The sequence below is a fragment of the Falco cherrug genome, chromosome 4 (assembly GCF_023634085.1).
Source record: "Falco cherrug isolate bFalChe1 chromosome 4, bFalChe1.pri, whole genome shotgun sequence".
NCBI lineage: Eukaryota > Metazoa > Chordata > Aves > Falconiformes > Falconidae > Falco > Falco cherrug.
The window spans coordinates 1,791,860-1,818,001 of record NC_073700.1 but is presented as its reverse complement, the minus strand read 5'-3'; the positions used below and the strand labels follow the sequence as shown (position 1 = coordinate 1,818,001).

Below are 26,142 nucleotides of genomic sequence, written 5' to 3'. Positions count from 1 at the left end.
ACTCTAAATATGGGCCAAAGGTGTGGCCTCTCACCGTAAGACACTGGACACCAAATGCAACAGTGTGGTCTGCGCACTAAGCAGAACTGTTTGCTTAACTCTTGCACGTATTTTCCAATGTGCCAAATTCCCAACGCTTGCAGGCAAACAGGCTTTCAAAAGGGAGCCGGTGCCTTCCGGACCGCCTCTCTTCCTGGAAGCAACCTGCGGCTTCTCGCATCCCTCTCGCTGCGGGCCGCAGTGGTGCTCAGCTGAGGACGGAGGGGACGCGGATCCAGCCCCTGCCCTTGTGCCGTGCCGGGCGCGCCGCCCCGGGGTGCTGCCTGAAGGGCCGTGAGGTGCGTTTGGCTTCTGTTTACGTGGGGTGCTGCGAGTGCGAAGGGCAGCCGGTAACCGTCGCGCTGCTGCGGGGAGGGGGCGCCTGGCGGCCGTCAGGGCTGGGACGAGGAGGAGCTGCCGCCAGCGGGGGCGGGGCTCGGGGCAGCGTAGCGAGGGAACGCGGCAGCGCGCTTATCCGCGTTGTGTCGGGCGCGGGGGAGGAAACCGGGGGAGCGGGGGGGGGGGCGGAGCGCGGGAGGGGCCCCTCGCTGCCTCACCGGTGGCAGCGGCGCTACCCACGGTCGCGCGTGGCGGCCGGAGAGGGGCGTGCTGGGGGCGTGGCCCGCCCCCCGGCCTGCGGGTCCCGCCCCTCCGCCAACAAAACAAACACGTCCGGGCCCGCGCGGACGCCCAATGGCCTCACGCGGTCGGCGTGGCCGCCCCGCGCCGCCGCCGCCGCCAATGGGGCCCGGGCCCGCCCGCCAGCCGGGGCGGGGCGAGGCGCCACCATTGGCCAGGGCCGCGGGGCCGGGCCGGGGCGGGCGCGGCGGCGCTGGCAGCGGGCCGGGGCGGCGGCGGGGAGGTGCGCGCCAGCCGGGGCGGCCATGAGGACCGAGATCTCCACGGCGGCGGCGTTCGTCACCCGCCTCCTGCGGGCCGCCGGCGGTATCGGCGAGGAGCAGCTGCGGTGCTTCCGGGAGTGCCTGCAGGAGGCGCTGCGCGGTGAGCGGGGGCGGGGGGGGCCGCTCCGCCGCCCGGCCGGTCGCCGCTGCCGCCGCCTCTGCCCCGCGGGGGTCCGGCGGAGCGCAGCCTCCGCGGGCTGACCGGGGCCGCGGTAAAGCGCCTCTTTGTTCCCTCCCGCAGAGCACTACAAGCACCACTGGTTCCCCCTGGTGCCCTCCAAGGGCTCCGGGTACCGGTGCATACGGATCAACCATAAGATGGACCCCTTGATAGGAAAGGCGGCGGGGATGATCGGACTGAGCCACGAGAGACTCTTCCAGCTCTTGCCTAGCGAATTAACTCTTTGGGTCGACCCCTTCGAAGTGTCCTACCGCATAGGCGAAGACGGGTCCATCTGCGTCCTCTACGAAGGTGCCCAGCCCGGGGGGAAGGCGAGCAAACCGCTGGAGGGCAGGACCAGCTGCACGGAGCAGTGGCGAACTGGCAGGGCCAGCCCTTCCAAGAATTACAGCATGATGACAGTTTCTAGTTAAAAATTACTACTCCTTGTACAATCATGTCTGTATCCCAGTCTTGTCGTAAACTTGGGTGTAACAGATTTTGGTTGGGTTTTTTTTTTTTTTTAGCTTTAGTTTTTCACCCTATAGTCGTTAAAGGTGTAGTGGTACTGCCAAGTTCTTTGTGGCCAAGGGCTAATGTATAAAGCAGTTCTTTAGACTGCATGTTACTTTCTGGATTGTGTACTGTAAATGCACTGTACAGTCAGTTGATTGGTTTACACATATTTTCAAAGAAGTTTTTGCTATTTGTAATAAAAAGCAATATTGTAGCACTCTTTATGGTGGATTTTAGTCCAGATTAACACTTGCTAAAACATTCCTCGATTTGCAGAGCAATAACATGAAGGGGGGTGGGAAACAGATCTAACAAGCTGCACGTAAATCATTCCAGTGATTTGTCTGCACAGACTTCTCAGGGTCATTCAAGTTTGGCTGTAAGGCACAAATCACAAAAATAACCCTTATTTTTCCTTTTTCAAAGCATGCATTTATTGGAGGGCTGGATTCCATCATGCCCCAGCATCTTGACAAAAAAAAGAGTTGGGGGAATTAGTTTGTCTTGTTATTTCTTAGTTATTGAAATAGAACAATAAAGACTTGCTCAAACTTCTTTTGACTTCTGTTTGGTTTTTTTTCCCAGGCCTTTTACATTGCTCTCAAAGCTTACTCTAGCTATTGCTAATCATCACAGATGGCTTCACAGAAAGGTTTAACTCTGAACATTCATCCTTATTTCAGGTTGCCACGAAATGCTTAGTTTCAGTAAAGCTTGCTGGATGTGTGTCTTGAGTAGAGCTGAATAGTCTGCATAGGGTTGTGTGGGGTTTTTATTCGGTGTGCTGTATTAAACTGAATGGAAGCACTAGTACTCTTAACGTTTGATCTGTTGCCAAAAAATGCTTGAGTTTATTTGGAAATGGGGTTTGCGTTTGTAACTTAAAACCATGTAGGAATCTAGAGCTGAAACGCTGATCATCAATACTGTGTAACTACCTTGAATTTTCTGGAACGCAAAACCTTGCTGTTAATGTGTTATGCTGAGTTTCTTCTCATTTTATCACTGTTTCTAATACCAGCTGGGTACAAATTTAGTAAAAGTATCAAATCCAGTGGATTTGATGCAATAACAAATCTTTGTGTTGCTGGTTTCTGCGGAGACTCTTGGTATTGATACTCAGTAAAGATTCGGTTTACAGATACTGCGTGATTCCTACTCCAAGGAGTGGTTTGTAACCTAGCTATAGAAGGCTGCATAGTGCCTAGCTTTGCTGGTTTTCCTGTAGCTTGGTGTTTGGAGCACGGTTGAATACTTGATGAAAGAGGGCTTTGTCTTGTCTTAGTGTGTCAGGAAAAGAAATAATCTTGCCGTGTGTCAATAACATTGTAGAACATACAGCAAAGGAAGGGGCAAGTCTGGCCAAACTGGAAAGGGTAGAGCTCCAGCTCACAAAGAGGTTTTTTTCTTTGTTGGTGTTAGAAAAAGCTGTGGCTTGCTTCTTGCTGTTTGCCTTATTCTCTTGGAGGCAGGCTTGTCTAGTATTGTTTTTTTTAGTCTGAATAAAATGCATAGTGCAATTTTCTTAGTAATTAAAACTTTGTAAAAATTAGTTATGTGTTTCTAGTCTAGCACTTAAGTTTTTGGCTTACTTTAACAAATGGGTATTAAAAAGGCAATCTGCCACAAGACCTTTATTATATAAGATTTTTTAAAAATCAGTTCTTGCAACATTTTTATTCTCTTAGGGAGGTGGTAACACTTCCCCCTTCCCCCCCCAAGAAAATGACCTGCACTGGATATTTATGAATATTTATCCCCTTAGGACCTCTAAGGGACATATTTGACACATTTGTGAGTAATTGAACAGTAACTTTAAATCTGCTAAGTATGAGATGCCCTCTGATTAAATTGCATTTGAAAGATGATTTGCCTCACTGCTTGTCATATTAACAACCATTCTGAAAAAAATGTAGTATTAAATTTTTAGCTTAACAGTAGATTTTATATAGCAGTAAACACTTAAAATGGAATTAAAGATGTCTTGGGACATAGGGTATGATTTCCAGATACCGGGTGTGGTTTGACATGAAGTAGGATACAGCAGGTTGTTCAGATGTTTTTCTTGAGTAGAGAAGAGCCTGGATTAATCCAGCCATGGTGAATTCTGTTGCTTCTTATTAATCCTACCATAAACAGTGGGAAATTCAATATGTTTATATAATATCACATATCAAGTATCCTGTGCTCTCTGCAAGTTTGATATTTATCATTGAACAGGACTTTTTTTAGTGTAATGCAAATTGAATTTCATATACTTAAGTTACAGCCATAGAGTCGAAGTTGCTCTGCTGACAAGCAGGAAGAGGAGACTGGGGAGCTTGAAGAAAACCCACCAAAGCAAAATAAAATACTTGAGCTGCAAGTAAATACACTGTAGTATCTGTGACACCTAGAACTACATTGCTTTGCTTTAAAAAAAACGCGTAAGACCTCCTAATGGCACAAAGGCTGTTCTGAGGGAATAGTGCTCTTGGTAGTTAGCCAGGGAGGCTGTTTTTTGAAGGAGGTAAATTAACTTTGTGTTTTCCCTAAAAGGTGGTAAGTTTTGTATTTTGCCATGGCAACAAACAAGCTGAAATCTTAACATATTTCAAATGATACACTTGTCACACAAGACTGACTGCATCTGATCAGTCATGATTTAGAACTGAATGGTTTGGCTTCTATAGGAAGAATTACTGCATAATAGTCTTCTTAAATTAGTAAAAATACATGGAGGAAGGGTCGGTCTGTTTGTTCTCCTGCCTGTTTGTATGAGGATGTGTTAACTATTGGGTAAGTAAAGCTGAAGGAAGAAACATTTACGGAGGGAGAAAAAAAATATTTGCCTGTTTCTCCAAAACATTGCCTTGCTGTGATGACAATGAAATAACATTTGTCTTTCTGAGTTGTAAGATCCAAATGAGAAAGAAGTTTCTGTTAGCTTGTATAGCTTGACCACTTAGGTACTGCAGTTCCTATATATTGCACCTCTGGCTCATCATTTGCACCTAAGAATACAGAGATACATAGTTTTGATCTGAAAGCTTCAAGAGATAAGGGTATGTTCCGTATTTATGTCAGATTTTATTACCTTTAGTGTTAAGTAAGTTCAAATATGCAGTCTGGTATGTTTTTTTCAAGGTTTAATTTCTAAACATCGGTGTCCTTATTTCTTTATCCTCCAAATGAAAGGCTTTTCAGTATGACCTCTTCTATGCAGTTTATGCTGCAATTTAACTCCGTTTTTTTATTTAAAGGACTAAAAAGATTAAGCTTTTTAAGTTTGAGAATAAATCATTTTTTTCAACTGGGATTTACATACATGCTTTCTGCAGACACTCATTCCATTTTTAATATGTGCATGAGAATGTGTTCTCAAGAAATGAGTGCAGTGAACCAACTGATCCAGATCACGCCGTTCCCACCAATTATTTGCCATTCCACCAGCACTGGCAGTACTGTGCTTTACACTTCACTGAGAACGATGTAAAATAACTTGAGATCTAGTACTGATGTGATTGCTAAATATGAAGTCTTTCTCTTAACTCTTAACTCATTTTTAAGTCACATAATAAATTTTTGACGGTGTTACTTTTATTTTGACTAGAATGCTGTGTTTTAGGTGAAATGCCTTACAAAAGCCTAAATAGGTAGTGTTACTGCAATTGCACAAAGGACAAACTCCAGGTATGTTTAACAGGATAGCTTTCTATAAAACCATGATGATGCTGTTGTCCCTTTAATTATACTTCTTGGTATGAAGTGAATTAATACTTCATTAATTAACCTCCTTTTATATTTAATCCATGATTAGAAGTGTTCTAACTCTCCTGCAAGTTTCAGTTGTTACTTTTTTTATACTGGGACACTTACTTTGGAGAAATTTCCTAGGTATTCCCACGTGCATTGGAAATACACATTGGAGTCCTGCTGATATCCTAAGGCAGTTCTCTTGGGCATTTTTCCTAGAGCTTGTGGTTATGTTTTTCCTTATGAAATACTAAAAATTATTATATTGATATTATCTGTTTTAGTCATAAGTATATTGGAAGTATTTCATTATACTCATGTAGTACACAGTTATTTGCATTATAAAATATGGATAGGTGATATTTATTGAACATTTACAGCTTTTTGCCTCACTTCAGCAATTTTACTGTCTTCATCTTCTCAGTAGTAGAATTCATTTATGTGCTGATGTATCTGAAAAGGTCATTGCCTTTGCATAGCTGTTTTTTGTAGCTATTTTAAACATGGCTTTTCCTTTCACAATTTTATCTTCAGAATATTTTTTTTTCACTTCACATGTATGTTGACTTTTTTGTTTCACCTTTTGTTTTTATCTTTTTTCTCTTACTGGTATGGTAAATTCAACAGAACTCCAATCTCATCTTAATTTCTGCATTATGTTGTGTCAGTGTAGCATCACTACAGTCATCAGTTTGGCTTTGTACTATTCCTCCAGGCTGATGCGTATTGCCACAGCAGAGTGGGAAGACTTGTACTGTTGGGTTAACAGGGGCGTTCTGGTTCTTTAGTATTAAGGTTGATACTTTTTACTGTTACCATGCTTTTTATAAAATATTTTTTCTTGTGGTGCCGGAATCACACTTGATAATTGTTATGCTGTAAGAGTAATAGGGCCACCTATTTTTATTGTTCTCTTGCTGGGGACTGAATTTATTCCAGTAATAAATAAGTAGTTATATTTTGCTCTCCATTATAAGGCTATGTAAAAATTTTCATTGAGAAGTAAACTGCTGATTTTAGCTTGTAATTTGGGTAGCTTGGGGGGGGGGGGGGCGGCAGCGGAATATATTTTAATTGAAATGGAATTGCATGAAAGAATCTTTCATCTGCTCGGGAGAGTCACTTTGTACTGTGAAATTCAGCTGCCCCTTGTTTGCAATCAGTATGATTAACAGATCTCTAAAAAGTGTCAGGAAGTTATGAGAATGCAAATTAAATTGTGATTTGTGACAAACTTGGTTTTACCATTATTTTAAACGATTGACCCCCAGATTATTGATGGTAATACTTGTATGGCCTCATTAGCAGAAGAAGCTATAATATCAGTTATTCTCCCGAGCGGTTCTTAAAAATCCAAGGAAACAAAAACTGTAAAAAAGATAAATGTCTGTTCAGTTAAATTAAACGGCAAAACTGAAGACAGAGTTACAAATACCTCCCGATGAAACAATTGTGTTGTAGTTTAGTAGGAAGAAGAAAAATTGTATCATAAAATGGTTCTATAATGTTTCAAGCAAACCTCTTGTGCTAAATAAGTACCCAGCTTAGAAAAGTAAGTTTTTAATCCTGGAGATATGCCAAGTATGAAAGTTCATCTTTGAAATGGAATATGTTTTTAAAAGAAAAATGCAGGTATGAAAGTACAAACACAGTCTTTGTAGATGCTGTAATGCAGCAACTTTGAATATGAACTTTCTAGAGCATAAACTCTTAGAAACTTTATTTGCAGTTCAGTAGTAGCAAAACCAATCAAGTTCATAAAGCAATTTTTACTAGAAAGTTTTTGTGACTGCAGTATGTTTGGGACTGTGCAGTGTAGAGCCCAGTCGTGCAAACTGCTGTTAAACTGAACATCTGACACAAGCTGACACCAGTGACTTTGGCCTCGGGTGACTGGTGTTACTTCTGTGTACCATTTGCAGGATTATCTGCTACATGAATGAAGAATGAACACACAAGAAAACTAAGAAAAAAGCTAGGGTGTACCCGAAAATCCTGTCTGAATGCTGGGCCCCATTTGTTCCAGTAGTTCTAAGTAGCCAGGCGAGCATGTTCACAGAAGCAAGGTTGTTGTATCATCACACTACGAGTTTTTACACTGAGTGCCAATATGGAACTCTCTCTCTTCCACTGGGGCCCTGAGGAGGAAAGGTACTTGCCTGTTATTTATAAATATTTATGAATAATCACAAATATGTAGGAATTATGTTACTTGCAAGACCTAAGCTTTATTTGGCATGCTGCATATAGGTGAATAAAATACTAATGAGCATTCCTAGTGTACAACATCTTTATATGCAATTCTATTTTAATAACCATACATATGTGATGTGAATATGCAATTGACACTTTGCACTAGTCCCCTACATGTTATTTATACAGCATCATTAGCATCGGAACAGCATTATGTGAATGTTTCTGTTGCAAATGTGCAACCTGAGGGTTAGATTTGCACATGTAGGAGTGACGGAAAAGAATATAAACTCTAGCAGTTTATGCTTTTTATATATTCTTGGAATGGATTACAACAAAAGCAGACCCTTTAGACTCGCCTTCTCTCAGTTGGAATTTAGGATATTGTGTGTTGTTGGGAAGACTGTATTTCTAAGGTTGCAGAAGTAGAATTCTTCTCAAGTGTGTAATGAGATAATGTTTTATTTCATGCTCAAAATAACATGTTACTTGTACTGGTTCTTTCTTGCAGGTAGCATGCTGGTTGGTTTTTTTTTCTGGATATACCAGAGGACAAACGCATGTCTCGCCTGATGGCATGTTAAAAGTTGATACCAGAGTTTTGTCAAAGGGTTTTTTTCTCTGGGCGAGGAAAAAGGTGTACAAATGTGTTGGGAGAGAGCCACCTTGTTCTTTTTGCCCCAGAGTGTGATGGGCTGATACTGAAGGTGTTGATTATTTTGATAGGGATTGTGATCTATTTTTTCAAGTGGTTGAAGTACGCATGCTAAGATGTCAGTCAAGAGTAATTAATTATGTATCTGAATTTAGTAGTAGTGCTGAGCTTTTAACGTGGAATTAGCTATTTTGATGGATGGCGGTTTTGCTGAACAAAATTAGTTCAGAATCATGAACTGCAGTATTTATAGAACACTTGATTTCATCATTAGTCTTTGTCACAAAATGCTATGATGTTTAGCTAATATGTTTTACAGTCTTCAGGTATTTTTTTTTTTCGGTGACTCTGCAACACATTTTAAGCAAGAAAGTTGTTGCTTCTATAGAAGTCAGTAGAATTACTCCTGTTTTAACATTAAAAGCCTTTTGCCTCAAGGCTAGATGAACTTTTCAAGCACCTGCACTGTTAACTGAGTCCTGTGTATCAGCTTCATGGAGAAACTTCTAGTTTCTGAAGTATCAAATGAAGATACAATTGTAGCTGGAATTTTAGCTGTTCTGTTTGTGAGTGACTTTACCAGAAAATAAAAGAATTTGTCTGTGTTGAGTACAACGACTGTATGTGTGCGCCATATGTCTTGATGGTATATTCAGGGAAAGCTGTGTGTATTGTCTAAAATAAACAGATATTTGTCTCTTTTTCCACAAGCCTTTAACATTGATCGTTTTTCTAAATGTGTTCTAAAACACTGAATGTTGAACTCCATGGAATGAGAACTGAAATACATTGTCTGGGAGCAAAAGTTTGCTGAAGTTAAAAGGCTGTGTTTTTTACCTTCCAGTGATTTCTCTGTCCTTCAGATCTTTTCTCCTGACATTTGCTAAACCTTTGCATTGACATGAAGCGAGATCAATGCTCGTTTATTAGCAGACACCATGTCTTGACAACGAACATAAGAATTGGAATAGTAAGCACTGGATTAAAAAGGGAAGATAAATCCAACACTTTGATGAGGCCTTTCTTTCCAGCCATGTTAGAACTCTCTTGTTTTCGTACCGGGTTGGCAAGCGTAACACTGTGCTGCGATGCACCTCCTGTATTCTGTTCTTAGCAGCAATAGTATTTTTAAATCACCTAGAATTTACTTGTGCAGAGAGAATTATCTGCTCCAGTGTCACTTCACAAGGATCCATATTGATCCATTGACAATATTGAGATCTGGTATCAGCTTTGTTAACTAAGTGGGGGGCAAATAGTTAAGCTTTTGAAAAAGTTACCTGTAACATATTCCATATATCAGACAGGATCCTAAAAGCCCTATGTTTTTTCTATACCTTCTGCTATTATGTTCTAGAATATTTGCATTTTTTACAACAGTTGTTTTCTTTGGTAATACTTCAATATTTCTGAAGATTGGATTTTTGGGGGTAACAGCTGTTGGGTTATCACTCTAGTAAACTATCTCTTGGTGTGGTTCATTGCCTATAAATTAACTATTTAACATGTTGCTGTGATGAACTGCTGATTATTTCCACTGCTTCAGACATCTAAACAAATTAAAGCTGGAGTTTTGTTTTCAGCTACAGCATCTAAGCTTTATGCCTGTATCTACAGCTAGTTTTAGTCTTACTTAAAACAGCCAGTGAATTAGTAGCCCAAAGAGACATCCTTTTGGTCTTTTTCCCAGTAAGTCTTTTTCATTTGTAATAGAGTTGTCTCCTATTTCGTGCTTAGCTTCTAATTTTTAACCTTTTCCTCCCCAAGTATATGCTGAAGTCTTTAATTGGTATTTGATTATCTTCTTGTTTGAAACTTTCAGTTTCTCTTATCTTTTTGTCTATACCCCACCCTCACCCCCAATTTGTAAATGCTGTTATCATATCTGAATTCATGTGGCTGCAATCAAACTGTTCTCCGGATTTTCAAGTATTCTTTCCTACATGTGTCACATCAGTGATGGCTGTTGCCTTGTCCCACCAATGCTTTTCAGTAATTGTTGAACATTTCCATGGTTTCAGTGGAATGGGAAGCCTGTCCCCTAGAGATAGTGTTTTTATATAGAATGTGGAACGGGTTACTGTTTACAGGCTATAATCCTGTGTTCTGACAAATGTTTCGCTGTGCTGCAGAAAAATGGAGGGACTGGAAAAACTTTCATGCAAAATCTAAAGGTAGTTGCCTCTTCATAAGAAGACAAAGCTGAGCTTACGTTGTAATGATTAACAGTGTTGGAGGAATTTTTTTTTCTACCTTCATGCTTTATTTATGTAGTTAACGTTTGTATATTTGTTTATGTTTCGTTGGAAGAGGGACTGTTTGAAATATTTTCATGTAATCCACTTGGCACCTTTGTGAACGTCTCCACATAAAAGCAAATAAAGCAGTAGGTCAGTGTTCTTTCTCTCACATTCATATAAACTCCCCATTCGTATAAAAGGGTTCCTGTGTATTTATTTTAATTTAAATGACTTATCAGTAAGTCATTTTTACTTTATTTTACTTTACTTATTTTACTTTAGACATGATGTTTGGAATTATTGCTTTAGAAAACTGGTGGCAGAAGAATGGTTACTTTTGGTAAAGGTAAATCTTTGTTAGGACCAAAGGTTCTAGTTCATTTTTGCTAGAAATAAAATATCTGTGAAATCAAATGGGCATTTTAAGTTGGTAGTAATATGAAGGAGTGGGCCTGAAAATTTGACAGCAGAAAGGACAATTAACTTTGTATCCTGCATCGTGGTCTAAAAGAACAGTATGATGCTTGTGAAAGTGCTATCATTTGACTTTAATCCTATTATGTACATGGATATGCCTATAATTTTAGGGTCTTGTGAGTATCCTCAACACCTTGTAAAGCTTATCCATAGATACAGAGAAAAAATAACAAAGCTATGCTCATACTGTCCTAGAATATGATATAGCAAGAGTATTTCAGCAGAAAGGAAAATATATCTCATTAAGTACAGCATCTTTGGTTATGAAATAAAGCATCAGTTCTAAAATCTACTGTTATTAAGAGAAAATTCTTGATTGATCAATCTATATGGTTGGGGGGGTTTGTTTTTCAGTTAGCTCTTTGCTCTGTCACTGTGTTCCAGTTACCTTTTGTTTCTGGGATAATGTGTAAGCAGGATTACTTGGCATTCAAGTGAAACATAGTGTTGTCAGTCTTGCAAAGTGATGGGGAATAAAAGTAACCAGGAAATTCAGACTCTTCTCAAAACTTAGAAGGGCCCTTGTGAAATGTTCATGAACTGGAAGTAAAACATTTGGGGGAAGACTAAAAGCTTAGAGGATAAGATCCATGTTTGTCCTTTTACTTGGAACGATCATAGAATGATCCTCATAACAAGGATCTTCTAATAAATAATTTTTATACCTCAGGGATTCTCAGTTCTCCAAGAAGGTTAATGTATGTATAACTCGTATGGCTATACAGAATACAGATAAGTACTGGTTAGGCTGTGTTCCTTTTTTGAATAATTGCTGCAAGCAACTTCCGGTGAGTCATATTTTGGCTGGTGTAATTATAGGATATTCCTGAAATGGCATTTTTCTCTTTGAATCGATGTGGAGCCAAGCCTCTTTACATGACTGTGTTTAATAGCCTCGTGCCCTTGATAAAGAATTAGTCATGGTACGATTTTGACATCATAATAAATTATGTTCTGGGACTAATCTCTGCAACGCAATTTGCATGCAAAAATAACAGTTCAGGCTTATGGCCTCTGATATTCTGCACGTTTCTTGTTTGCTTCTGTTTTCCTTTCTTCCACTTTTTACGTGCATCTTTATAACTGCCATCTGGATGCTCATTCCTATGTTAAGTTTTTTTCTTTTGTTTCCATCGACTTGTAACCTCTTCCTATGTATCTAAAGTCTCACATCTGAGTGTAGACTTTGAAATAAAGTGCCTGACTTTCAGAAGCGTTAAGTGAATGCAGAGCCTTCCAACTGGAATGGGAACTGGAACCGACCAGCCCTTTGAAAAATGAATGAGAACAGTCTTGTCTAAAGGAAGTATGAAATTGTGAAGTCAAGGTAATTCAGGTAATCTGAGTGACCCATGTTCTTTAAAATCCTTTTCATTATTCCATTATCTTGATTGCAGACAGTCATTATAGCTTTAACTTTGGCAAAACCAAATTGTGTTAACTTTAGGCCACTATCTTGAGAGAACACGAGGCTAACAGACCACATAGGGATAAGGAAAATACTTAACGTGTAGGATCCCCTGGCCTTGGCAAGTAAGGAAACCTGTGAATAAGACACATAACGGCAATAAAGGTAATGACCTTTATTTTTGGAATAATTGTTGTTTGGAAAGGTAGAAAGGTCTGCAGGAGGGAAGAAAAACAACGGATCCAGTGGTAGGTACACTTGTGCCTGGCCTCATACCTTGCATTGGTGACTTAACTCCCTGGCTTGACCTTGGACTTGCCTCATCACTACAGGTGGCCTGGGCCACCGTCACCAGGCCTGCTCAGCCCCTCTTGCTCAGGTCCTGCAGGACTGCACCCCTTAACGCTGTGCCTTGCTGGGGTGCCTTGCTGTCACCCCGGCTCCTGGCTAGCCCCCTTTGCAGAGCCAGCCCCTCTCGCTCCCGGACTGCTGCAGCACAGCTGGGGCAGGGGCGAGGGCCCGAGCTGACGTGCAGCCCCTGAGCCCGCAGCAGATGTCCAAAGGTGGCTTCTTGCAGCTGTGCCGCCTCCACCAGCTCTCAAACCACACGGCTGTACTGCATCAGATCTGCACCTAAACCTGGGGGGGTGGGGAGAGAAGGATTGTGGAGAAGGCGGGATGGCAGGCTGGTGCTCAGAAGCCAGCCCATGCCAACGTTAATATTACGTGTCTATGTCTGCAGGCGTTAAGATTTAAATTCCATTTAGACTAAAAAGGCAGCAAGACATATCCTTAACTTCAGGGTGACCTGCTATCCCGTACTGTTTCCCACTAAACTCTCCATGACTGTTTCAGTGTTAATGCTTCTTAATGAAAAGTTTAATCTGTAATGAGCTAAACTCAGAATTATCTTTCAGATTTTTTTTTAATTAACTTCTTAAACAAAAAAAGAACAGCAAAAATCTCCATAAAACACTTTTGTTTGAAACTAATAGTCCGATAGCTGATCAGGAACACTGAATTTTCAGTAAAATGACAAGAAACTAAAACTAAATAACGGGAAGCCTGTGAGCAATCTCTTTAGACATGTTTGCCTATGTTAATGAACAGGAGCTAGAAAGCACAATCAGAGCTTCTCCTTTTAATGAGTTATCTGGGAGATCCAGTCATCTGAGGCGTGTGTGCAAATGTTTTTGCTGCTCCTACACTATATAGTGTAACAGCAAAAAACCCCAAAACACAACTGTGTAGATTTTATTGTATGAAGTATGGGAGATGTAAGTGTGTTGGGGGGAGGGGAGAAGACAAGTATTAGACTGTGTGTAGACACCTGATAGTATCTCCTCAAACCAGTAGATGAGGCTGTTTCCCGTTACATCTAGTTTGCAACACTGGAAAACTGTGTGGCAGACAAATTATTAATAATGATCAACTGGGTTCTTAGAGAAAAGCAATTTTGAATTTTATTTTTATCATCGGTGCTTTTCAGACCCATCCAGAAGTAGATAAAGCAATTAGGTGAACAACCTTTAACTTTTTGCGCTGCAAAGAGAGAAACTGGAAACCCAGCCCATTTTATTTATATAAATATATACCTACTTTGTAATAAGTAGCTTTAAGATTTACCAATCCCTTCCTGTCTTGCTCTCAGTTTGGTATTAATAGATTTGCTTCTAAAACATACCGCTACTGGAGCCTCATGAACCAAATCATATTTAAAAAAACAAAACCCAAAAAATGTTTGTGTCCATTATTTTTCCTGCTTTTGTTAGATTATCTCCTCTTTCTGGATGCGTATTTGTGGCTGAGGGACAAATATTACAATTCAAATTATTTTTGGTCTGTCTGCTGTCTTCGTTTTGTGTCAGGTAGCAGGATTGCTCTAATGGATTTTACAATTATGTTTCTAGTGGCTACAAGCATATCTCATCACTGTTCTTTAATGGTAAAGAAATGTCTGTCTCCAGATATGATTCTGTAAATGTCTTTTTTGCACTCTAACTCAGTATCGCAAATTCATAAATAGGTTGAAAACCAGCCATCATGTAGAACCTTGAGGTGTATTTTTGAATTATGCATTCATGCCACATGGATTTGTCCCTTCCAAGATGCCAAGCCTTGTGTGAAAGGGGCTTCACTGCTCTTTGGGCCTGAAGTGTAGAATTTGATCTAGAATTTGTGCTCACTCAGTCATCTTAAATTTAATTCCTCAAAAAGCTTGACTTGAGAGATCTAGAACATCTTTCTTTTGGTATATTTATTTTCCTGTCACTGTTAAGAATAGTTCTTCTTTTCCAAGTAACTCGGATTTTTTTTTTTTTTTCCCTAGAAATCTATTGGAAAGGTATGAGATGTATACTTGTTACTTATAGTTATGCTTTTGTTCAAAGTGAGATACTGTCATAAAGACATTATTGCAATGGATGTTATTTTACACATGGTTTTGGCAAACATTCACTCAGGAAGATCTCATAATCACTTGTTAAATACCCATGTCATTTCACCTTAATCAAGATAATTTATTTGAAATAGCTGTTTTAATCAATAAAAGCTTAGTTTAGAGGCATGTCTGATCATTGATGCTCTGATAATGCAGATAATTTCAACTGTCTTAAGATCTAGCAGTAAAGGGATGGCAGAAATCTAACACATGGGTTTTTTCCTGGGGGAGAAAAAAAACAACCCAAAAACCTGTGAGTGACAGCTCATGGACTGCTCAATGAGTGTTACAGTTCTTTCTCACAAAACATTTCTTTGGTGTTGTGCTCTACAGCTTTTTCAGAGCACACCTAGAAATATCTGTCCATTCTGTGCGTTTTCTTTTTCCCTTGAAAGCCCCCTCACACACACACCCCCTTCATGCTGCCGGGAGGTTCTGCAGCACTGCTGAAAGTAGTTTCATAATCAGCTTAATCTGATCTGAAAATGAGCTAGCAACAAAATGCCTAATCCTGCACTCCCCACCGGTTTTGGTTGTGTTCCCATTCCTTCTTTCATGGTGGCTGGAGGACTTGTCTGGCTATGCAATGTGTCACACTGGTTTGCTGAGTCAACTAAAGAAAACCAAGAAAAAAACATCCCGCTCGGGAAAGCCTTGACCATTCATTTGATGAATAATCTGCTCTAATGTGCCACATGGGTGTAAATGTGCTGAGGGCAATGTGAGGGTACGTGGCCTGATTTGAAAAGGAGAACAAGATCCCCCTTTTGAGGTAGCATAGCATTTATATTAACTTCTGTGCTTGTGAAACTGTGTTATATCTGTGTTCATCTATTGGAGATGACAGAAAATCTGATGTTTAAAATCTGAGAAAACGTCTCTTTCAAATACAGGTTCTCTTTATTAATTTCAGTCACGGTGACTGCAGTAAACTGGGTTCTTTGAGCGAGTTGGCTGGGGAGGGAGCATTCATTCTGTATGCTGCCGTCAGCTAACAGAGATCACTCCAAAACTATTAACACTACAGTCAATCAAATGTGGTCTGGATTAAGGAATTACGTCTCCTAAAGTATTGATAGCTGTGTCAGGGAACATAAATGTGAATTTATCTGTAAATGTACAAAAGAAACTGCTGCGCAGTTCTTCTGTACCGTCCCCAGATCCTGTTACAGAGTTTGGTGTTTCTGGGTATAAACTGAAGCGTAACATGTCACTGGTTTACGTAAATTTGTGATTTGTTTTCTGGAGACCTTGTACTCTGTTTGTTATTAAATTATTGAATTAAAAGTTTTAACTGGGAAGGTTTCAAGGTTATTCCACAGAAGTGCGTTGCCAAATGATGGCAGTTTAGCTAAAAACCAGATTAATATACATGTTCTCTTCCCTATTTAAAGGTGATCACATTGGGCTTGTGTCAAAAAGAAGTTTAAGACGTGCTTTCCTTTGGCTGATCAAGTGTCCAAGGACCAAACACGGAGTTAGGGTCTGTTTGTGATGTTGCAAGAGGGTGGCTGATCATGAGCGAACAGTTTAACATTAACAGCAAAGTATCTGCACCAAGAAGTGTTAGCCTGTCCTGAAAGCCACAAAAATATTGCTTCCGTGTGACTTCTGACCAGGCTCCTGCGTCTGCTCTGGCAGTCTGCTTTCACCTCTTTATGTAAAGAGCATTTTGTTTTCCAGTTGCTGGTATGTCACTTAATACAAGGCAAGACCTAAAAGCCGTTTATCCCTTCCTCTTCCCCTCCTCGCCCACAGGAACAAAGGCTCTAAGAACAGGCGCTCAGGTGGGCTTGGGCTTGTGCCATTCGGGTTTAATACCCTGCCAAAGCTAGTAGGATTTCACCATAGCATTCCGCTTTAGAGACCTCCTATGCTTTCTAATGAGATCTTTTCCATATATTTTCTCTTACTGGTCCTAAAAATTCACAACACTGTTTTTTGGGTTTTTTTTGGGGGGGTTGGGTTGCCCCCTCTGGTAATTAGTTGTATTTCTTTCTCAATAAATGTTCAGGACTCTGGTGCATGGAAAACAGTATTTAACTAACCTTGTCTATATTTTAAAAAGTATTGTCTGTCTTGGCAATTCTTTGGAGTTATATATAATGTACAGAGAAGTAGTTATTTATGCCATGTCTGTAACTTCATTTCCTCTCTCTGACTGTATGTAGCAATTAAAACTCTTAGTAGTTATAATGTCTGTTTATCTGCATCTGTGGTTATTGATGGCTGGCTGCATTTGTGCAAACTCTTGTCTTTTAACAACATACATGTGGCTTTATCTTCACTAACCTTAAGTCACCTTTTGTACTACTTACAGTCCTATTCCTGAAGCCATTAACTTGCTTAGTCTGTAAAATACTTTATTGTGGCTCAAAGTACCATATATGCTTTCTAAAAAAGCCATCAAATGGCACACTTCAGTCCTATTTTTTTTTTCCTTTGTTGGGTGACTGTTTCTCAGTCAGAAATGATGAAATGACAGTTGGAGCATGACATTTCCCACATTTCTGGTATGTGTATGAAATTACATAAATAAACCATGGATTCAAGAAAAAACTATGTCAATGAGCAGTGGTATCATACTGATAATAGAAAAAAAGCAAAACTTTAAAATTTTAATGAGGTGTTGAGTTACATAAGTATACTCCATTTTTGATGGTCTGAGCATAGTAAAAATATAAAACTGTCAGTCTTATTTAAACATAACTGCATTTTTTTTAAACTGAAAATGGTGCAGTAGTTAAAAACAGTAATAGTATTTTGTAGCACAACTTCATTGTTGTATTATCGTGTCCATTCAGTATTCTTGGACTCACTGCCTTGAATTTGTGATCCTTAAACCTAATTTCTCCAGGCAGACATTTCTAGGTCCCCAGAAAGGATCTTTTGTGTAATGCTTACTCTTTTCATAAAGACTAAAATATCTTCTTTTTATAGAAACCTTTCATTTTAGGAACCTGGAGAACTAAGATGTAGCGATTATCACAAAAATCCTTCTCATAAGCTTACAAGACCTTTGTATTCTTGATATCTCATTTTATCATGAGTCTCAAGTAATGCTATTACTTTTTTTCCTCAGCTCTGTATTTAATGAACTTTTTATATCCATCAGAATATTAACAAGAGATACTAGCCTGATACTTCCCCCCTAACCTCCTACACCCCCCCCACCCCCCCCCCAGCAAGTGAATACATGCACTTGTATTTACCATTTCATTCTCATTCCTTGGTAAACTTAAAAGTTGTAGAAGACGGCATCTGTGAGAGTCCAGCGCTGACAGCTCAGGGGCATGCCTGGCAGGACGCGGCAAGGTTAAAGCTGAATTTGGGAGGGGAATTGTGTTTTGGTGGGCATTGGCAGAGTAATGATCTCCATGGCAGGCATGAACCAGGGGAGCTGCCATGAATAAACTGAAGATGTGAAGTCAGTGCCGTAGTTTAATTGCCATTTAAAAACAAGCAAAAACTACAGACATGGAATGGTAGAAGATAGGCTGGGAAGAAATGTTATATTAGTTAATGTATTTTTGTCTGTCATCCTCATGTAAAGAGACAGGATTGGTGTATTCTCATTTTTACTTGCAAATCTGTTTGACAGTAGCCTTACGTCTCAGTATTTTACAAGCTTGTTCTTAATGTCATATGATCTGTGATCTTGGGCCACTTAATCTTCTATTTGAGAATATCTACACAATTAGGTATAGTGTACCCACTGATTTAAAATCTATAGATAATTTACCTTTTTTTTTTTTTTTTTTTTTTGTATTCCCAACACTGAAGAGTCCCAAGAAACAGAAATTGTGGCATAAAGCATAGCCACCCAGTGCAGTTACAGGACCCAGAGAAAACTAAATGTATTTCAGGCCTGTGGTGCTCTCCTGACTCCTTCACATTACATCAAAAAATAAATGTTGGGGGATTAAGTGTGAGCTGTGGAACTGAAGGTGGGATTACCTTATGCGTTCCTGATGCAGCTCTAAACTAGCTTAGTTACATACTAAAATATCATAGAACACCTGGTCATCTACTGGGATACTCAGGTGGATTTTTGACCGTTGCTGAGCTCTGTGCTAGCAGTCCTCAAGGTAGCGAATCAAAACCAATCCAGGTACGCCCATACAAGTTGTAGTTAACCACAGGATTCCGTATTAGTGGAATTCCACTTAAGCAATGCTTCAGTGTTATTAACGGCTCAAAAACTTAAGCTATTTCAGTTCAAGCACATTGTAGATAATACCTGAGATGAGTAATATTTAAAAACTGATAATGCAGAGAGAAATATGTTAATAGGCTTTTGTCCCTCCAGTTCCCAAGTTTTACCAGTGTTTTCCAAATGCTCCTGCAATGTGCCCAAGTGGTAGTTCTGCCCCATGGAACGCTGGAGGAAAAGGTGAAGAGACCTGCTAGAGAGAGAGAGACTGTCTTAACCTCAGGTGTTCTCAGCGTGTTTGCCCTAGCACTCGGAACCTCTGCTTTATTTTTTCCTCTATAGATGTACATTTTTCAGAAGTATGAAGGAATGGAAAATCAATCAACTTGCTATACTAGAGTTCCTTTGTAAAGTTGAGGCAAGTTATTTTTGCCATTGCAAGACAATATATCAATATTCTTTACCTTTGTATTTCTCCATGTAAGCCTCCTAAGTGTGCACATACTATTTCTCTGAAGTACGGCTCATTTTTAATGCAGGTATCATATTTACCTTACAATCCACAATCTTACTCAGTCCTGAGTGAAACTTCTTTGTAATGCTTTTGGTAAGTCAGGGTAAGTATGGTAAATTCTTGTGGTTTATATATCCATGTGTTGTTACGCAACAGCAACTTTGCAAACACAGGTGACAAGAAACATACTGTGAACATCCCTGTCATTATTTTCATCTTTATTAAATGGCCAAAGGAGCAGGGATTTGTGTTTCCTTTTTCAATTTCACATAGGTGCATATAGGATAATATTAAATAAAAAGTCAAGTGCTTATCAATCAGTATTTTGGCAAAAAGAAGGTATAAATTTTTAACTCTCATTTTTTGTTATAGTTCTAGTGAAGTTAAATGCTAAATGATGAGTTACAGCACCACACATTTAAAAAAAGATCAATGACTCGTTGCAGATTTATGCAGGTTTTATTTTCAGCCTTCTAGGTGCATCTTCCCTCTTTGAAAAACAAAAAGGCATCATTTTATTTGCTTTGACTTTTTTTAAAAAGATACTGATTCAAATTTGGCTACTATCCAAATTATACAAATGTTCATTAAACAGAGGAAAACTCGCAAGTGTTAGTGACCTTCTGATATGCCAGATGGGTATCCCTCATGGAGTGAGTGCCTTGTGCTGGAGAGGAAAACGGGGAGTTTCAGAGAGCCCAAGTAATGTGATATGTTAATTCATGTTAATTGCTGCCAGTAGTCAGAAGTCATAGGGATAAAATTGACTGGATTAAGGGATCGAGAATTTAATCCTCTGTCTGTGATGGGGAATTTGGGTATGCAGGTGACGTGTTAGATGTACTGCATGTCATCTATGCGTAGTTCACGTACATGGGTGGTGAGCCGCTCTGTGCGGCTACGTTGAACCCTTCTGGTAATTCTAAGGAAACCAGCTTACTGGTTTAATCAGTCGTGAAAGGATACGTTTTCTTACTTACACTTGTAACCTCTCTACCGGGTGTGTGAAAGCCCTGGTGCATCTGATGCACGAAGCTGCCCAGAGACACACCGAGGAGGGCAACCACGAGCCCGTACCGCGCAGGAAGCGGCCCGCACGCTGAACGCCGCGTTACTGCTGCCGAGCGTCTGACCATCCGCACGGCCCGCGCCGCGGGTGCGGGGCACCGGTGCGAGGCCTCAGCGGCGGCTCTGCCCCCGGCGCTGCGGCTCCCGCCCGCCGGGCCCGAGGGGGGTCCCGGCCCGGCCCTCCCGCTTCCCCCCGTCGCCCACGATTCCGAAACGGCGAGTGTCCGGGCTGGGCGCCTGGCCGCGGCACCTGCGGGGCCTCTAGGGGGCTCCGCCGCCCGGGGCGGCCCGGGCTGTGGGACGAGACCGGGAGCTGCGTCCTGGCTTCCGCCCCGCTCAGCGATGGCGGCGCGCGCAGCTGCCCGGCGCTAAGATGGCCGCCCGGCGCGTGCGCGGTGGCGCGGGCCGGCCCCGCCTCTCCGGCGGAGGGCGGGACTTCCTGCGGCGGGGCGGCCGCGCAGCCGCGATGGTGGGGGCGTGAGCGCGGCGGGCCGGCGGCAGGCACCGTCCCCACGGGGCGCGGCGGCGGCCCGGGCCGGGCATGGAAGTGGAGAAGATGGATGAGAATGAATGGAAGTACCACGGGGAAGGCAACCAGAGCCTCGTCGTCTCCCACTGCCAGGTGAGGGGGGGGCGGGTAACGGCCGGCGGCGCGCGGGCGCCCCTACCCCGCCCCGCCGGGCCCGCGGGAGGGGGCGCTGCCGGGGCCGGGGTCTCCGTAGGCCGCGGGCCGGCCGGGGGGAGGGCGGGCGGCCTTGTCAGGCCCTGCCTGGCGTCCTGCCTCCCCCCGGCGGCCGTCTCCGGGTGCTCGGGCCTCTCCTTGGGCGGCAGCGGCCGCCGGCCCCGCCGCGCTGCCCGGAGCCGCTGCCCTTCCCGGTCGCCTGCGGGCGCGGCCGGCGGGGGCGAGGGGGCGGCGGGCGGCGCGGCCTTTTCCCCTGTGCCCCTGGCGCTGGCTGCCCGCGGGGCCGGGCCGGCCGCTGTGCGCCCCGCGGTGTCACCTCGGCTCGTGGCTCGGCCGCTGCCCGCCGTGCGAACCTGCCCGTCACCGCACCTCCGCGTTGACATTTACCCTTCGGGCGGTTTTTTGGGTGGCTTCGATTTTTTTTTTCTGCGTATTTTTTTTTTTTACTTAAAAAATTTAAAGTAGCTTCAGCGCTTTGGTGAGCGGTAGCGGTTAAACGAAGCTAAATCTCATCGAGCAGACTCTGTCAGTTTAAAGCGCCTGCCCTGCCGGTATGTACGTTATTTACCGAACGTGTTGGGATATGCGTCCCTTGAAGGAGTTTATTTTTATGAAAAAGTACTTTTGCCTATTTTTTTGTCTTAAAAAAATATTTGTATTTCTGTTTAAATTCTGGTATGGATTTGCCACGGGACGTTCTTGATAGTGCGTAGACCTAGAACCAGCAAAGCCAAAATGATAAAATATAGGCCATTATGAGGAGAAAAAATAATCTACAATAAGAGTTGAATCCAGATAAGTTGTGTTTTGGTTTTTTTAATAATGTCCAAATGAATGCCTTGAAAATACTGGATTACTTTCATGTCTGTTTTCTGGATTATAAGCATAAACTAGATGTGAAAAAGTAATAACAAATATAAAGTCTGAGAAAATGTTGGAAATCTTGGCGATGCTTTCCAGACTTTAGGAGGGGCGCTTCTGTGGCTCTTGCTTTTTCCTTCTCTTGCTTTATGTAAAATATTTTTTAAAAGATGTTTTTGCCACAGGAGGGGAGCACGTAGGATTTTGTTTCCTGTCCAAATGTTAGCTTTGAAAAAGGCAGTTTAAAACATACTTAGTCACTGGATGATAAGGGTCAGAATACATAATGGATTAATAGTGATGTAATTGTGATACTTTTAAAGATGTGGAAAGTGAGGAAGTCTGCCAGAGATTCAGAGTAGTTGCTGAGTGTGTCAGTTCTCTTTTTAACAAGATGGTAAAACTTTAAGGTTGATTGAAAGTGAAATAGATATGATTTTTCCTTTATGGGCAGCTTTGAAGCAGTATAGCATATGTCTTAGAGCGTTGCGTCTACTGATGGCAAACTCTTGTAAAACTGGAGCATGTAAAATACTGTTTAGATACTAATTAGATACTTTGTGCCTCTTACAAACAGGACGTACTTGTATGATTAATCATCGTTCTTGTGATCTGATGTCAAGTCATTCTCAGGTTTGCATGAACAGCATAACAAAGGCAGTGGATTTTAACTGTCTTAGCTTCATTCTGTATCTCAGGTTCGTACTTTTTTGTGTATAAATGCGAGTGGAAGGGATAGCAGTTCGGTTGGGGCAGGGGAGACGTGAATGGATGCTCAGATACGGGTGCTGGGGTTGTGAGAGGCCACTGTGTGTGCTTGTTGTTTCCACGTTCTCCCTTTTGATGTGTAGTGGTATTCTGGAATGTGGGGAGGAAGCTGGTCCCTATCTCTGTAGGTCTCAGCCTCTCTTCCTTGCTTCTTCTGGAAGATCTGAGAAGTTTTAAACAGCAACATAGCAACAAACAACTTAATCCCCCCTGCCTTGCAAAAGAGGGCATGAGGTTCTCTGCATTTTATGAAGTAAGATCCAGGGCGTTTTGTTCCAGTTCCTGCCCTCTGGACCGCTCTTTGAAGCACTGATAGGTACTGGGCAAGGTCATGCATCAAGCACATGGGCTGGTTGGGCTGAAGTGAGCAGGCAGCTTGGGTGGATGCTCTTGTTCTTGGTGGTGTGGAGTGGATTGGGGGTTGAGGAGTAAGGGGCATGCATCATCAGTTCACAGTGTTGACTTATAAGGCTGTACTTATTTTTTTGCTTTGCTCCATTCTTTGTATTGTTCCCTTTAAGACGTGAGTGTAATATATTGTTAATCCAAAGTTAGTACAGTACCAAAATTAAAAACTTAGTCATGGAAAGGTCACATGCCCAACAAATAGATCTGCTAGTGATGAGCTGATAAGCCCTAGATGCAGGCAAAGTGTAGCCCTTTTTTCTAGTGCCTTTGAATGGTGGCATATAGACAAAGGCTTGTCTGACAGTCAGACGTTGGCATTCTGTGGAACAAGCTCTGTTGTTTCAGTGAAAGTGTCATACTGCCTGATGTGCTCTTTCCTCTTACCGGTATTAATCCTGCAGAATGCAACAGTGACAGGAGTCTCCGCGTGTGCCTGTGCTCCTACAGCCTGCGGAACACTGTACTGAAAGGAGAGGCTGAAATCACTGCGAGTGCATCTCCGTTTCTTATTCATGCAGCTGAGAAGAGAGGACTTAGGCAGGGCATGGTCTAGTCGACACGTCTCTTCTTACAGTGATAATTTTACAGAGCTACTTTAATTAGTTCTCCGGCATTTAGAAAGTGATCTGCTGAATAAAGATGGAATATCTGCCGAGCGTTTCAAGTTACCGTTGTTATCTCTGGACCTTTTTGATGCATGCTTACACTTCTGCTTTCATGGATTCTTGAAGTTTCAGTTCTGATGAATCTAAGATTCTAGAAGACGTACAGTATTATGGTACAAATTTCCCTGTTAATAAAGCTTTTCCTGTTGGTTTTTATTGCAGCTGTGATTTAATTGAAACTGAATTGTCTAAAAGCTTTTGTATAGTCTTGCAGCCTGCTGGAATGCTTCTAGTAGAAAACGAAGACGTTTTTCCTACCTTATCATTTCAGTGAGAAATGCAAATGGCAACTCCATTTTGGTTCCTGAAGACGGCACTTGAGAAGTTCAGAAAGATCACTCTGAAGTACACAAAACCTGCAAGTTCATTCAGGCAGTGTCTGTATGATCCTTGTCCATTGGTTGCAATTTTGGATATTTGATTGAATCATAGTATCCTCTTCAAATAACTTATTTGCCACCCTTCAGCCCATACAGTGAATTGTCTGGTTGGTTGTACTAGTCGGTATCTCAGAGGTGCATGAAGTGCTGCAGTACAGCTCTACAAAATCCCAACGGAGCACTGTTGAAGACAGCTGGGCAGTTTAGAAAAGATGCTTCTTATTTCCTGCATTTTTATTGGAGTGTTGCTCCTTCCACATGAGATTTGGCTTCTGATTTAAAAAGAGGGCTGGGCCATGCTTTCCCTCATCCTCTGTACCCTTGAGCAGTAGAGAGGGTTCAGAGGAACGGCTATAGAACAGTTATCGTCTTGTAAGCTGTTGATTCTTTTTAAGGTGGAGATAACCTGTTTTTTTCTGGAGGGAGCTGGAAATCCTCACTTGTAGTTCTGCATTTTACTCAGCTCTTTTCTCTTGCAGAGACACTTAACGTCTTTTCAAGGTGTTTTCAGGAGGTGTTTGTAGAAAGTAGTATAAGCAGCTCTAGAAATGCTGATTTGTATTTCCCTTCACATATGCTTGCATTCTCCAGTTTTTGCTTTATGAGATAAAGTATGTACATTTCTCCTGTGTGTTGCTGCAGTTGATTTCTACTTAGGTTTATTTTTTGCATGTTGGGATATTATGGTAACCAAATCCTAATTTTAACATGTTTGAACGCTAAGCTTGTGTTTCAGCGTGACTGCTGGGAGGTGGTACAAGGAAAAAGAAGGGTTTTTTTCCCAGCTTGTTTTTTATTCAGTGAGGTGGTCTAGAGGAACCTTGGTGTGTGCTTGCAAAAGATTGTGGTTTGTATCTTCAGATGACTTGATTGTTAGTGATGATCTACTTGTCTGTCTTAAGAGTGCTTGCAGCCCTGACAGATACCCTTGGGTTTTGGTGTGGGATTTAACTAGTAAATGTGTAAACCATCTCCAGAGCATACATAAGCTTACTAAATAGAAAAAGGGGGAGAGGGTAGATGGAGAAGGTGAATGAAGCAGAGCTGAGGAGGTTGGGCGAGGGAGTCAAGTCGGGTAATCAGACTTCCAGAAGATTCCCAACATTGGTGCCTGTAGTGAGTGAGTAATCTCTGTCACTTCCCACCCCCCCCCCTTCGGAACATACGGGTGAAGGTGGAGGTGCTGCTTTCGCAGGCAGCCTTCCTGATCCTTGTTCTGACTTTGTAGGGGACTTTAAAAAGAGCAGGTGTTGCCAAGAGAGGGGTATTCTGTGTTTCAACAGTAGTAATTGATTTCACTGTATCTGTCGCTGTTTCTACTGGCAGCTGCGTTGTGATGGCTGCAGCGTGTGCAGGAGGACACTTTCTGCATATGGGGGAGATGAGTTTGGTTTTGGTTTCTGAAATAAAATAATTCTACTTACAAGGGGGTGTTTTGTGTCACATTGGGCTAGGTAATCATTCCTAATAGTGCTTTTGCAATATGAAATAGTTTCCTGTGGTTGGTTGGTTTGTTGGTTTTTAAAAATAATGACAAATGATTCTTAGTGAAAATTTTGTTGTAATAAACTTACTTTGACAGAGGACAGTTTACAAGGCTGTATGTTTAAACACAAGGGTGTTTGTAGAAAGAGTGAAAAGCTTAGGGTCAGAATTACTAGCTAGCTGCAGCTTTCCAGTTTGGTCTTGTTTGGCAGAAAGGGAGTGATGCTGATCATTAAGAAGATTCTCTCAACAAGACAGCAATTAAGGTGCTTTCTCTGATGATGTCATTTTGTCCAAGTTCAAAAACCTGTATGGCCTGTTTCTTCTTCCATTGTTTTTCTGTGTGGAGTTGGCTGAATCTGTTTTGTCCTATTGAAATTTGTGTAAGTAAAG

At 41.7% G+C, this 26,142-nt stretch overlaps 2 protein-coding genes and 1 long non-coding RNA gene across 5 annotated transcripts in view; 2 read left to right on the top strand and 1 right to left on the bottom strand.

Moving 5' to 3' along the window:
• Positions 1 to 26,142, top strand: part of IPPK (inositol-pentakisphosphate 2-kinase) — a 61,701-nt gene that overhangs the window by 6,723 nt on the left and 28,836 nt on the right. The window contains exon 1 of one of the 3 annotated variants that reach the window (XM_055708219.1): positions 20,933 to 21,122. The exons of the other annotated variants lie outside the window; for them this stretch is intronic. Coding sequence (XP_055564194.1) covers positions 21,042 to 21,122 — 81 coding nt within the window. The 5' untranslated portion in view covers positions 20,933 to 21,041. Of the gene's footprint in view, positions 1 to 20,932; positions 21,123 to 26,142 lie in introns of those variants that run through there. 3 annotated transcript variants of the gene reach the window in all.
• Positions 652 to 2,172, top strand: LOC129735921 (protein BTG1-like). The gene is made up of 2 exons (XM_055708224.1): positions 652 to 1,041; positions 1,183 to 2,172. Exons 1-2 carry the CDS (start codon positions 924 to 926, stop codon positions 1,533 to 1,535), a joined length of 471 nt encoding a protein of 156 aa, XP_055564199.1. The 5' UTR covers positions 652 to 923; the 3' UTR covers positions 1,536 to 2,172.
• LOC129735922 (uncharacterized) lies at positions 12,526 to 20,834 on the bottom strand. The gene is made up of 3 exons (XR_008731918.1): positions 20,413 to 20,834; positions 17,978 to 19,168; positions 12,526 to 12,964 (listed from the first exon to the last, which is right to left on the bottom strand). It is a non-coding gene; the product is annotated as an uncharacterized LOC129735922 (long non-coding RNA).

Excerpts from the sequence above, each read along its gene's own strand:
- LOC129735921 (XM_055708224.1), top strand. The coding sequence starts at position 924 with ATGAGGACCGAGATCTCCACGGCGGCGGCGTTCGTCACCCGCCTCCTG. Across the intron at positions 1,042-1,182 it reads CCTGCAGGAGGCGCTGCGCG|AGCACTACAAGCACCACTGG; the intron begins GTGAGCGGGGGC and ends TCCCTCCCGCAG.